General features: G+C 44.1%; 1 protein-coding gene across 1 annotated transcript in view; it reads left to right on the plus strand.

Annotated features, from left to right (window-relative positions):
• NOTCH4 (notch receptor 4) overlaps window positions 1-12,634 on the plus strand; it is a 59,845-nt gene extending 47,211 nt beyond the window's left edge. The window contains exons 21-26 of the mRNA XM_087711741.1: window positions 583-673; window positions 764-893; window positions 4,885-5,126; window positions 6,295-6,442; window positions 9,270-9,367; window positions 11,542-12,634. Coding sequence (XP_087567867.1) covers window positions 583-673; window positions 764-893; window positions 4,885-5,126; window positions 6,295-6,442; window positions 9,270-9,367; window positions 11,542-11,889 — 1,057 coding nt within the window. The 3' untranslated portion in view covers window positions 11,890-12,634. The remainder of the gene's footprint in view (window positions 1-582; window positions 674-763; window positions 894-4,884; window positions 5,127-6,294; window positions 6,443-9,269; window positions 9,368-11,541) is intronic.
• Window positions 12,635-14,300: the final 1,666 nt, after the last annotated feature.

The raw sequence follows: 14,300 nt of genomic DNA on the forward strand, positions 1-14,300 counted from the left end.
TTAAGGGTTAGTGTTAGGTTTAGTGTTAGGTTAAGGGTTAGGGTTAGGGTTAGATTTAGGGTTAGGTTAAGGGTTAGGTTTAGGTTTAGGTTTAGGGTTAGGTTTGGGGGGGGTTAGGGTAAGGTTTTCGCTTTATTTTTACATTTATTGATCACAGCGCTATGTTTTCGTCGCGCTGTGATGATGTCACGTACGCGCTTTCATCGAGCACGATTTTGTCGTCCGCAGTTTTGTGGTGGAACCCACCAAGCCACACCCGCCAAGCCATGCCATGCCCACAGAACCGGTAGTAAAAAAAAAAAAATCCCACCACTGTACTGATCCCATTTCATTGATAAAAGCTGACTGAAAAATTAGAATTTTTCTTCCAACTTTCTGCATTACATCTGCAGACAGTGAGCAAATTTAAGGGGTCCGTGGCAATCCCAAGATGTGGAGAACAATTTTTCTGCTTTGGGCGGGGGGCACCCATCATCTTCTGTTGCTCAAGGCAACTGCTCTGCTATCTGAAGACCATGCTGTCCTTCATAAAATAATAATCTTTCTTCTTCTCAATTTCTTTTGCTCTCCTTGCAAACACAGGCCAACAAAACTCAGTACTGAATTTGCAGAAGATCATGATATCTTCTCCAACCCTCAATTTGATGGGACTTTGAACCCCAAAGATATACAGGTATTTATGCTGGATGAAGAGGACGTGGGAAACGTCCATTCCACAGATATTTTTGGGGGGATTTTCTTTACAATCACCTCTTCTGTGCAGGAGGATCTTGATCCCGTCCCGATCTCTGATCAAGGCCACGTGAAACCAAAGACACAGATGTTGGGGAACATCGCGGTCCCAAACCTGGGAAAGGATACCAGGCCAAAAGCAGCCAGAAATCAAGAGCCAGGTAAAAGAAGAAAGCTAATTAATAATGGAGAATTCTTATAGCCCAGGAGTTGACATGAGAAATCCTTGATGCTCTCTGAGCTTGGTTGTTTTCTTGCAGACGTTTCATTAACCAAACTAAGTAACATCATCAGTGCTTGCAAGGAATGGGTCTTGCTCTCCGTTTATATTCTAGGGCAGGGCTGTCAAACTCGCAGCCTACGGGCTGGATGCATCACGTAAACCCGCCCCCGCCAGGTTTTGCAAAGTGTGGGAAAGTCCCGATATATCATGTGACACCACATGACGATGCGAGTTTGACACCCCTGTTCTAGTGTCTTGTCCTGTTAGTCTTTGTGGGAGTGGTGTTGGAGGTTCTTTGGTTGGGCTGTTTGCTGTTGGCTTGTTTGCTAGTTCAACAATCCAAGAAATAACCAAAACCCCAATCAAGGAACTTTCTGACTGGAGAATTCTGGGAGTTGAAGTCCATACATCTCAAAATTGTCAAGGTGGAGACATTGTCAAGGAGAGAAGCAACCTGGAATTAAGGAGGAACTTCCCAACAGTGAGGACAATTAAACAGTGGAATAATTTGATGCCAGAACTTGTAGCTGCAGCCTCACTGGAGATTTTAAAAAGACTGGACAGTCACCAGTCTGAAATGGTATAGGGCCTCTTGCTTGAGCAGGACGCTGGACTAGAAGACCTCCAAGGTCCCTTTCAGCTCTATTCTGATTGATTGATTGATTGGTTGGTTGGTTGGTTGGTTGGTTGGTTGACACTGTTCTTTTTTCCCCCAATATATTTTTTATTATTTTTACATTTAAAACAATGCAGTACCACGAAGTCGAAGTGACCATACATTCACATTATATACAGCTAATCTCAACCATTAACAATTAGCCTACTTAATACATTGTCCATCCTTCTGTCCAATCACAATATACGCAGTTTGTTCCAGTCTTGTCACCTTGTCTTATACCAGTCATAAAATCTGCTCCAGACTTCAAAGTATTCTGATTCCCCTTTATTTTTAAGTTCAAGAGTGAGCCTATCTGCTTCCGCACAGGCCAACACTTTTTTGATTATATCTAGATGGTGTATTTTCTTTTTTCCAATATTGTGCATAAGTTATGCGTGCCGCAGTTAGTACATATTATACCTAGGAGAAAGATTTCCGGTTGAAACAAGATTTGGTGGTTGACACTGTTCTAATCCCTTTGTGATCCAAAACCTACTGGGCAAACCCAGGGAATTCAGGAACCAAAGGTAGAATTGTGCAACCTGAGTGAATAAGCAGCATGCCAAATGTTGTCCCAGCTTTTGCTGATGGTGTGGTAACAAGCCAGCATTTCGGCTACGATTTTATACAAATCAAGCTACATTTTTCATTGTCCTGTTTAGTAGCCAAGGAAGAAGAACATCCATTTGCTTCCTCCTCCAAAAACCCAAATCGGGTGTACATTTGAATTATTTTCTTTGTATTTACAATACAGTACACCGAACAGGAGTAAGATCTATAAAACAGGACCACTTAGTTAGATGAGATCAGATCATGTTGTACTTGCCTAGGAGGCATTGGGTTTGTTTCTTTGTGAGTATTTATGATGGGTGGATCTCAGACTGTATTTTGTTGTTTTTTGTTTCTGGTGGCAAAATTCAGGAAATTGGCAGCCATTGCATTGCATAGATTCCAAGAACAAATTGCTAAGCATATATACTTCAAACAGCCAGACTAGCAAACGATTTTGTTCACTCCCCAGACTAAATAATAATAGAATGAGATTTTGGCTTAGAGCCACATGTGAAACAAATTATTGTGGTTTGTAATTTAGGGATTTTGGCTGAGTTTTACATGGAAACACCTTGTTAAGGATACAGGGACTGTGTTTCCCCGAAAATTAAGACAGGGTCTTATTTTCTTTTGACCCCCGAAATAAGCACTTGGCCTTATTTTCAGGGAGGTCTTATTATTTTTGAGGTGCAGGGGACGGTGAGCGTGGTCACCTCATGGCTACTGCTGTGTTGCAATATTTTCAGGAAGGGCTTATTTTTGGGGAGGGCTTATTTTAGTCCATGTGCTTAAAAGCCCCATTGGGCTTATTATCCAGGGAGGTCTTATTTTCAGGGAAACAGAGTAGTCCTTGACTTACAACCACAGAACTTCTATTGTTAAGCAAGGCGTTTGTTAAATGAGACAGGCCCAATTTTACGATCTTTTTTGCCTGTTGTTGTTAAGCAAATCACTGTGGTTGTTAAGTGAATCATGTGGCCATTAAGTGAATCTGTCTTCTGACCCATTGATTTTGCTTGTCGGGAGCCTGCTTTTTCCTATTTCTACAGTGACCGTATTTTGTTGGAATAAAACATGAATTAACAACAAACAATGAACAAAATTGAAAAATAGAAATCTTCAAATCTGAAACATTTTCATAAGGATTAAATGTAAAGAAATTAAATGTTTATTTAATTTATGTTTATAATTTTGCTTTAAAAAGAAAAAATTAAGATGAAAACCAACACTGCAACACTGAATAAAGTGATTTAATGCCATTGCCATGGTCATCTGATCAGAAATTTGGCAACTGACTCGTATTTATTACATACTCGCATTGTCCTGAGGTCACGTAAACATCTTTTGCAAACTTCTGACAAGCAAAATCAATGGGGAAGCCAGATTCGCTTAAATAACTATGTTACTAACTTAACGATGGCACTGATTCGCTTAACAGCGGTGGCAAAAAAAATGTTGTAAAATGGGGCAAAACTCATTTAACAAATGTTTCACCTAGCAATTAAAAATTGGGAGTTCATAAGTGGAGGATTACCTGTAAGAGACAATTCTTTGGAAAGGAAAAGTATTGTTTAGTTTACTTTACTTTGCTTTATTGTCATTGCACCTTGTACAATGAATTTAAATGCGATCTTCAGTGTACAATGAGAGTTTAGGTTGTGATTGTTAAGGAATCATGTGCAGTCAGTAAGCACAACATCAGGTGGTGGCTGGTTTCCTCATTGACTTGATTTATTGGAAGCTGGCAGTGAAGATCACAATTGGTGATGATGTGGGAAGCTGTGACCATTGTAACTGTGTGCCGGTTGAGAAAGAAAAGAATAATATAAGAGGTAGCAGAGGGAAATTCACATATTTGTTGTTATATCCTATAAAAGTAGAATCAAATTCCTGATCTGGTCTACTTCAATTGAGATCGCAATTGAGATTCACATCAGATCAGATCAATAGACTAACAGAGTTGGAGGGGACCTTGGAGGTCTTCTAGTCCAACCCCCTCCCCAGGCAGAAACCCTATAGCATTTCAGACAAATGTCTTCCCAACATCTTCTTAAAAACTTCCAGTGCTGGAGCATTCACAACTTATGGAGGCAAGTGGTTCCACTGATTAATCATTCTCACTGTCCAGAAATTTCTCCTTACTTCTAGGTTGCTTCTCTCCTTGATTAATTTCCACCCATTGCTTCTTGTTCCAGCCTCAGGTACTTTGGAGAATAGCTTGACTCCCTCTTCTTTGGGGCAGCCCCTCAAATATTGGAACACTGCTGTCATGTCATCTCCAGTCCTTCTTTTCATTAAACTAGATATACCCAATTCCATAACTTTTAGCCTTCAGTCCCCTAATCATCTTTGTTGCTCTTCTCTGCACTCTTTCTAGAGTCTCAACATCTTTTTTACATCATGGTGACCAAAACTGGATGCAGTATTCCAAGTGTGGCTTTACCAAGGCCTTATAAAGTGGTATTAACACTTCACGTGATCTTGATTCTATCCCTCTGTTAATGTAGCTTAAAACTGTGTTGGCTTTTTTGGCAGCTGCAGCCCACTGCTGGCTCTTATTTAAGTGATTAAATCCCATTCACAGTTACTACTATTGAGAGACCAGAATGAGAAAGCTCTCTATCCAAAACCTTTCAAAGTTGGCTAAAGATTGCAAACCGAGCTAAAGTAGACAATCCTATCTTCATGTGTGCTTCATGTATGCTTTTTATGCTTCCAGTTTGTGGCCTGACTCCACCAATGTCCTTGGCTTGTTCTTCCGGGTTGAAGGTGGAGAGTTCTTGGACAGACAAGCAAATGGAGAACTTCGGAGAGACGCCTCTTCACTTAGCAGCTCGATACTCTCGCGCAGATGCTACCCGCAGACTCCTGACAGCTGGGGCCGATGTTAACGCTCGGGACCAGTGGGGACGGACCCCCTTGCACAGCGCGATAGCAGCCGATGCTTTGGGGGTATTCCAGGTCAGAAAAAGAGAAAATAGTATTAATATAAATAGAACCGAAAAACGCTTGGTCAGGCCTTCCAGATTCTGTTGTTATATATATAGCTAGTCCTTGATTGAACCACTGGTAGCTCAGGGGCTAAGACACTGAGAATGTCAATCAGAAAAGTTGGCAGTTTGGCGGTTCGAATCCCTAGCGCCGCATAACAGAGTGAGTTCCTGTTACTTGTCCCAGCTTCTGCCAGTTCAAAATCATGTAAAAATGCAAGTAGAAAAATAGGAACCACCTTTGGTGGGAAGGTAAAAGTGTTCTGTGCGCCTTCGGCGTTTAGTCGTGCCGGCCAAATGACCACGGAAACGTCTTCGAACAGCGCTGGCTCTTCAGCTTTGAAACAGAGATGAGCACCACCACCTATGTGCAAGGGGAATCTTTACCTTCACCTTAATTCTTGACTTAATAGTCAGTTGTTTAATGACTGATTGAAATTGTAGTGGAACCCCCAAAAGGGGGGGAGCCAGGTCATAAGTACCCCCGAAAGGTACTTATGACCTAATTCTGAAGTTCTGATAACTTATGACTAGTCTTCATATTTACAACAGCTTCTCCATCATCACCTGAACAAAATTCAAGTGCTTGGCAACTGGCATGTACTTATGACAGTTGCAACATGCCAGGATCATGTGACCACCACTTCTGACTTAATAGCGTCCAAAAACAAGCAAAAAACAGCCCGTTTTTCACGAAAACGGGCCCATTTTTTTGTCAAGAAAATTGCATGCATAGCCTTATGGAGGCTTATAGAGTGCTGCTGGGGGCGGCCGAGGGAGCAAAAAGGGCCCGTTTTTTTGTTCATTTCTGTCCTCCCCAGCCCCCAGGAGCTCTCTGATAAGCCTCCATAAGGCTATGCACGGCCATTTTAGTGAAGGGGCGGGGCTTCGGGAGGCAAAAAATGCTGTATTCGATGTATAAGACGCACCCAGATTTTCAGCCTCTTTTTTGAGGGAAAAAGGTGCATCTTATACTCTGAAAAATACGGTAACTGTAATTTGATTTCCCACATAGAATCAATGCCGAAGTGAATAATTTGCTGAAAATTGAGATTAGCTCCTCATGAGGTAAAGTGATTTAGCAGTAAAACTTCACCCCTCAAACATTGTATTTTGCTCTTTGCGCTTGCGTCCATCAGATCCTTCTCCGGCAGAGACAGACAGACCTGGATGCTTCGGCAGACGATGGCACCACCCCTCTTATTCTCGCCACACGGCTCGGGGTCGAAAATATGGTAGAAGAGCTGGTAGCCAACCACGCCGACATCCATGCCATAGATAAGAGAGGTGAGGTTCGCGGGTAGCTCCAAGATGCTGGCTGAGTTATAAGCTGAGGTAGTGTTAATGACAACTCTTCAAGGGAACTGTGGTTTCCGGCCTTTGGAACTTCCAGGAGGTCCATTTGTCTTCTTCCCCGAGCCTCCGCAAAGGCCCTGCACTTACTTCGCATCAGGCCACGTGGAGATTCCTGGGAGGGGTGGGTAGGGCGGCGCAAGCCAGAGATGGGATTTGGAGGTTCTCTGAACTGGCCATAACGTTGGCTATGGGTTCTCCCAAACCTGGGTGAACCCGTAGCAGCCCACCCTGGGCAGAAGTGAATGGTGATTGTCTTTCTCTTCTCTCTTGAAGGTCTGTTAGGTTCCACGTTCAAAGACAGCAACCTTCAAAATTATCAGAGTGGGTGTTACATAGACAAGAGATGGGTTTTATTTTCTGCCCCAGAAGACAGAATGAGATTTAATGGTTGTACATTATCTCTCTCTCTCTCTCTCTCTCTCTCTCTCTCTCTCTCTATCTATCTATCTATCTCTATCTATCTCTCTCCATCCATCCATCCCTCTATCTCTATATCTATCTATCTATCTATCTATCTATCTATCTATCTATCTATCTATCTATCTATCTATCTATCTATCATCTATCTATCTATCTATCTATCTATCTATCTATCTATCATCTATCTATCATCTGTCTATCTATCTCTATATCTATCTATCTCTATCTATCTATTTATCTATATCTATCTATTTATCTCTCTCTATCTCTCTATCTCTATCTATCTATCTATCTATCTATCATCTATCTTTCTGTCTATCTATCTATCTATCTATCTATCTATCTATCTATCTATCTATCTATCCATCCATCCATCTATCTATCTATCTATCTATCTATCTGTCTGTATGTCTATATCTATCTATCTATCTCTCTCTCTCTCTCTATCTATCTATCTCTATCTATCTATCTATCATCTATCTATCTCTGTCTATCTATCTATATCTATCTATCTCTATCTCTATTATCTATCTATCTATCTATCTATCTATCTATCTATCTATCTATCATCTATCTATCTATCTATCTATCTATCTATCATCTATCTATCTATCTATAACTATCTATATCTATCTATCTATCTATCTATCTATCTATCTATCTATCTATCTATCTATCTAGCTATCTAAAGATATATCTATATCTATATCTCTATATCTCTATCTATCTATACATACATTCATAATACATAATAACAGAGTTGGAAGCGACTTTGGATGTCTTGTAGTCCAACACACTCCTCAGGGAGGAAGTGCTCTATAACCACCTATTCACAGCATTGATAAACCAACTCATTTGGCCGATGCTGGAAAGAACACATGAGCAAAACAATCCAGAATGTTCTAACAATTTATAAAAACAAACTTCATGACACAACACATAAGTTCCTCTAATTAATCACTATAGGATACAGAAGTCCATTGAAATAAGACTGTTTAAAGACCTTCCTAGATATCAGGGAGTAGGTGTTAAACACACCTTTGAGGGAGGTATAATATGGAGGCTACTACCAAGAAAATCTGCCTCCTTGTGTGGAGGTAAAACATTATACAAGAAGAAGTTTATTCAATCAGATTCAATATTCTTCCATTTACATGTCCTCCAGTGTGCGGACTTCGATTCCCAGAATTCTCAGTAAGTAATGCATTTTATGGGGAATTCTAGGAGTGGAAATCTAACACATCTGGAGTGTGCTCTAATTGGAGAATTTGCTCTTGACAATGAAAGCTATTGAATAACTGAATCCTATTGATGCAGTAGTGTTATTTAAGCAATGAACGAGTCAAGGATCTTAGATTTCCTACTGAGGTAAGACAGTTTTCGCCCTCCCAGAAGCTCGAGGAAACCTTCCGGAGCCTGGGGAAGGTGAAAACCACCTCCTCCTCCCTTCCGCAGTGCTGCAGGAGACTAATTAGGCCATGCCCACCATGGTCACACCTACCCAGCAACTGAGCAGAGAAGCCCACCCCTGCTTCTGCCAATTTGTAGTCTGAAAGTATAGTTAACCTAACATGGGGACATTTTGAAGCCAGAGCCATCTGGAATGTGCCAGGTTGAAGGTCTAGCCAACAGATATGCTTGGCTAGGAGCTGTGATCTTTGAATGCCAACCTCTCTTGGGAGACCAGGTTGAGAAGGGTCAGTCTGGGGGGTGGGCGGGCACCATTTTCCATTATCTACTTGTTCTACATTAGAATCCAGGACAGGATTCTAATCTTTCTCAGAATTTCTCAAAGTAGTAGAAGGAAAAATTCAGAGATGGTTGGCCCACCATTATTGAATCAAGTCCAATGTCTAAGGAGATTCTCAGTCATCCAGGTCGCATTTGTCCCCAAAAGTGTTTTTTCAAGAGGCAACTGGACTTTCTGTTTTTACTTTTGAAGATGTTTCACTGCTCATCCAAGAAGCTTCTTCAGCTCTGACTGGATGGTAATGGAGGAATTTATATTCCTTGCAGACAGCTGGTCATTTGCATCCTTTTAGCGAGTCATTGCGGGGACCTGGATGACACAGATAAGCCTCCAGGTGACCTCAATGACTCTTTAAAGGATGCAAATGACCAGCTGTCTGAAAGGGGTATAAGTCCTTTCATTTCCCCACCATCCATTCACAGCTGAAGAAGCTTCTTGGATGAAAAGCAAAACGCCTTCTAAGAAAAACCAGAAAGTCCAGTTGCCTCTTGGAAAAAAAGCACCTTTGGGTGAATCAAGTCCAGTTTCCCATCCACCATCCTAGACACAAATTCTTTGCTTCATGCCTGGATTTCTCCTGCCTCGCAGGGAAGAGCGCTCTCCACTGGGCTGCCGCCGTCAACAACGTCCGGGCCGCCCTCATTCTGCTGAGCAACGGAGCTGAGAAGGACATTCTAGATAATCAGGTAATGTTCCTTTGCTCGCTTAACACCTGTCTCGCTTAGCAACACACATTTTGAGCTCCACCGTGTCCGTAAGTCGAGGACTACCTGTATTGACGACGTTTAAGCAAAAACGCCATGCAATAAAATTGCTTGAACTTGAGTGACAGCGAGTGCATCATAATTCAAAAATCCATTTATTCCTAACCTGGACTATTGCAGTTGGGTTTGGTAATCAAGGATGTGGTCCCAGATCATATAGGCCTCTCTTACTTAGAAGAAGAATAGAACAGAGCTGGAAGAGACCTTGGAGGTCTTCTAGTCCAACCCCACTCAAGCAAGGGACTCACTACCATTTCAGATAAGTGACTGTCCAGGCTCTTCTTAAAAACCTCCAGTGATGGAGTGCCCACAATCTCTGAAGGCAAAGCCGTTTCACTGGTTAATTGTCCTATTAGGAAATTTCTCCTTAATTTCAGATTGCTTCTCTCTTTATTTGGTTTCCAACCATTGTTCCTTGACCTCCCTTCTGATGGTTAGGCTGAAAGAATCCCTTATAGGAGAGAAAAAGATGTCATCATTACATCATTAATTTATACATTGTTGATGTATTAAGTACATTATTGGGGGCTTTATGTGGGTTGTGCAGTCCCCTCATCTAACTGCAATCATTGAATAAACCATGCCTGGGAATAGAGCGCTTCAATCAATTAATCAATCAATCAATCGGAATGGAGCTGGCCTTGGAGGTCTTCTAGTCCAACCCAGCTCAAGCAGGAGACCCTATACAATAGCAATAGCAATAGCAGTTAGACTTATATACCGCTTCATAGGGCTTTCAGCCCTCTCTAAGCGGTTTACAGAGTCAGCATATTGCCCCCACTAACAATCCGGGTCCTCATTTTACCCACCTCGGAAGGATGGAAGGCTGAGTCAACCTTGAGCCGGTGAGATTTGAACAGCCGAACTGGAGAACTACAGTCAGCTGAAGTAGCCTGCAGTGCTGCATTTAACCACTGCGCCACCTCGGCTCACAGGTGATGGCGAACCTTTTGTGGCTCACATGCCAAAAGTGGGGGGAGCGCAGGGGGTCATGCGAGGGCCTGCCACACCCATAATGCCATGCGCATGATCCCAGCACTCATACACGCACGACCAGCACTCCCCCCCCTCTATTTTGGGTGTGCTTTTTTTGCCCTCCCCAGGCTTCAGAGGCTTTATAGGAGCCCAGGGAGGGCGAAAACAGCTTCATCTGCCCCCCCCTGGAGGCCCTCCGGAAGCTTCAGGAGCTTCCCTGAAGCCTCCGGAGCGCGAACAACCAGCCCTATGGGCAAACCAGAAGTTTGGGAACAGACTTCCAGTTTGCTCGTAAGATCGTTTTTTGCCCTCCAGAGCCTTCAGGGAAGCCTCCTGACAGCTCCGGAGGGCTAAAACCGGCTCTATGAGCAAACCAGAGTTATGTTCCCAAACTTCTGGTTTGCTTGTAGGGCGAGTTTTTCATGCTCCGGAGGGCGAAAAATGGCCTCAAAAGAAGGCCAAAGTCAGCTGGCCAGCGCACGCATGCGCGCTGGCCAGCTGACAGGGTAACGCCTCATGTGCCTGGACAAATGGCTCTGCATGCCACCTGTGGCACGTGTGCCATAGGTTTGCCATCACAGCCCTATACCCTTTCAGACAAGTGGCTGTCCATCTTAAAAACCTCCAGTGATGAAGCACCTACAACTTCTGAAGGCAAAGCTGTTCCACTGGTTAATTGTCCTAATTACTAAGTTTCTCTTTAATTCCCAGTTGCTTCTCTCCTTGATTAGTTTCCATCCATTGTTTCTTGCCCTGCCCTCTGGTGCTTTGGAGAATAATTTAACTCCCTCCTCTTCATGGCAACCTCTCAAATTTATTTATGAGACTTATATACCACTTCATAGGGCTTTCCGCCCTCTCTAAGCGGTTTAGAATTTTTTTAGCAAATTGAGTCAGCAACTTGCCCCCACAGTCCGGGTCCTCATTTCACCCACCTCGGAAGGATGGAAGGCTGAGTCGACCTTGAGCCGGTGAGATTTGAACCGCTGAACTGCAGATCACAGTCAGCTAAAGTGGCCTGCAGTACTGCACCCTAACCACTGCGCCACCTCGGCTCGTACTGGAAACCTGCTTTCATGGCACCCGTAATTCTTCTTTGTCCCATTTCATTCTGTCTGCAGGCCCAGACCCCTCTATTCCTGGCTGCCCGGGAGGGAAGCTATCAAGCAGCAAGTCTTCTTCTGCAACACGGCGCCAAGCAGAACCTCCGCAACCATACGGGTCGGCTCCCCAAAGACATAGCACTTGAGCGTCTGCACCACGATATCCTCTCTCTCCTGGACACATCCCGCCCTCCTCCTGGGACTGGCCAGCTTTCCCCACACAGGCCCCGCCCACAGCCTTCCTTCAAATTGCACAGGTGGCCGTACCCACACAAGCCTTCCCAGCTAACTCCCGTTCCAGAGAACGAGGGACCTTGTAAGGATGCCACCCCATCAGAAGAGGCCACGGGGCAGGCGGTGGAGTGAATCCTCACCCTCTGTGTGAGGACACTGTGGGTCAGTGGTGACAGCCTTGGGCCCAGCGAAATTCGCAGGGCGGTGGCTTGGCTTGGTGGAATATCCAAGGGCAGTGTGGAGAGATAAGGAAATTCCAGCAGTGACCTCAAAGAGCTCCAGATGTTTCTGCTGTCACATGTGTGACTCCTAAGGTCACCTTACAAAATCTGAAACAATATAGCGGGGCAGGTCATCCCACCTTGCTAGATCTTCCCCAGAACATCTTCCAGATGTGTTGGACTTCAATTCTGAGAATTCGGGGCAGTGGCCCCGACAGCAGGATTTCAGCCCATTTGGGAAGGAGGAGAAAGGAAAAGACCACAATTCGGCCATTGATCGGAGAGGACGTCTCTTCAAACTCATTGAGACTTGCTACTAGGCTGTCTTCCTACAGCGGCCTTCAGAGTTGCTCTCTTCGCAAGGAAGGATTGAATAACCTGGCAATTTAGGCTGCTGAGAATTCTAGAAGTCAAAGTCCAACATATATGGAAGGCAGAAAAAGCAGATGTGGGATGGAAATGGATGATCTCAAGAAGTTTTCCTCAAACCTTCCACCCCATTTTTTCTAATTTGTTCATTCCAGCGTTTTGCCATTCAGCTCACCGTCCACTGAGAACGTGCCAGGTGGACTTCTCTAAAGAATGGAATGTTACTACCGATTATTACATTCAATGTGCAAAAGCCTACGGGCACGAAATAAAAAGTTAAAACTTCCCCCAAACTGAATTCAGTTCCTGGTGATTTCATTTGTATACAAGATTCCTTAGGTCTGTGATGGCAAACCTAGGTGGCCTGCAGAGGATGATCTGTGGGCGCACGCGCCGTTGCCAGCTGCACTTCTGGGTTCCGTCACGCACATATGCACCGGCCAGCCGCTCTCTTCTGGGTTCTGTGCGCCGGCCAGTTGGTCTTCACGCATGCGTGCAACAGAATCCAGAAGTGCAGCTAGCAACGGCGTGCATATGTTTGAATGTTTATTTCATTTATATGCCGCCCTTTTCCCCCGAAGGGGGACTCAATACATGATTTAAAAACACACAACAATCATACCATTCGAGGTGGGTTCTTTAGCCCCAGGCCTGTCGGAACAGCCAGGTTTTAAGGGCTTTGCGGAAGGCCTGGAGGGTGGTGAGGGTGCGAATCTCCACGGGGAGTTCATTCCAGAGGGTCGGAGCAGCCACAGAGAAGGCTCTCCTCCGGGTAGTCGCCAGTCGGCACTGGCCGGCGGATGGAATTCGGAGGAGGTCTAGTCTGTGGGATCTAATCGGTCTGGTGGAGGTGCGTGCAGCTAGCCTCTCTCTTCCGGGTTCCGTCACGTCCATGCGCAAAGACCAGCTGGCGGGTATGCATGCATGCGACAGAACCCAGAAGTGCAGTTGACCATCCTGCGCACATGCACACCCGCCAGCTCTCTTCCAGGTTTTGGTGCTTCGGTGCACTGCCTTAGGTGAAAATTTTCACCTGTTTTCACAGTAATAATTACCATATTTTTCAGAGTATAAGATGCACCTTTTTCCCTCAAAAAAGAGGCTGAAAATCTGGGTGCGTCTTATATACCGAATACAGCATTTTTTGCCTCCCGAAGCACCGCCCCTTCACCAAAATGGCCGTGCATACCCTTATGGAGGCTTTCAGAGAGCTCCTGGTGGCTGGGGAGGGCAGAAATGAACAAAAAATGGGCCGTTATTTGCTCAAATGTGTCCCCCCAACCCCTAGGAGTACTCTATAAGATTCCTAATGACTTTTTTGATGAAAAATGGGCCCGTTTTCGCAAAAAACAGACCATTTTTTGCTCGTCCCCCCCCGAATAGTCTACATGTTTCCTAAGAGCTATTCCTGCCGTTTTTTTTAAAAAAGAAATGGGCCCGTTCTCGTGAAAAACAGGCCGTTTTGGGGAGGTTTGCAGAATGCAAAACCTTTTTTAAAAAAATTTGCCTTGCGTCTTATACTCCAGAGCGTCTTATACTCTGACAAATACGGTACTCCATCTCCATCTCCCAGCTTGCAAACCAGGATGTCAACTTCCTTGCAAGCAAACAAGACAGCTAGCAAATGCATTTGAAATGTTATATCTGAGGTGCATCACACGAGGGATTACCAGCAAGAAAAAAATAGGTCATACTCCTGCTATATACAGTTTTAGTCAGACCTCAAGCGTCCAGTTCTGGAGGCCTCACTTAACAAAAGATATTGATAAGACTGAGCAAATCCAGAGACGGGGAACAAAAATGGTGGAAGGTCTGAGGGATAAAACGTATCAAGAGAGATTAGAGGAACTGAAAAATGTACAGCCTGGAAGACAGGAGGGAAAAGGAGGAGAGATAATGGAAACTTGTAAATATATTAAGGGTGTGAATAAGGTTCTACAACTTAGTATTTTC

Source organism: Thamnophis sirtalis, unplaced genomic scaffold, assembly GCF_051295495.1.
Source record: "Thamnophis sirtalis isolate CommonGarterSnake01/CBP01778 unplaced genomic scaffold, rThaSir2_p1.2 scaffold_3, whole genome shotgun sequence".
In the NCBI taxonomy this organism is placed as follows: Eukaryota; Metazoa; Chordata; class Lepidosauria; order Squamata; family Natricidae; genus Thamnophis; species Thamnophis sirtalis.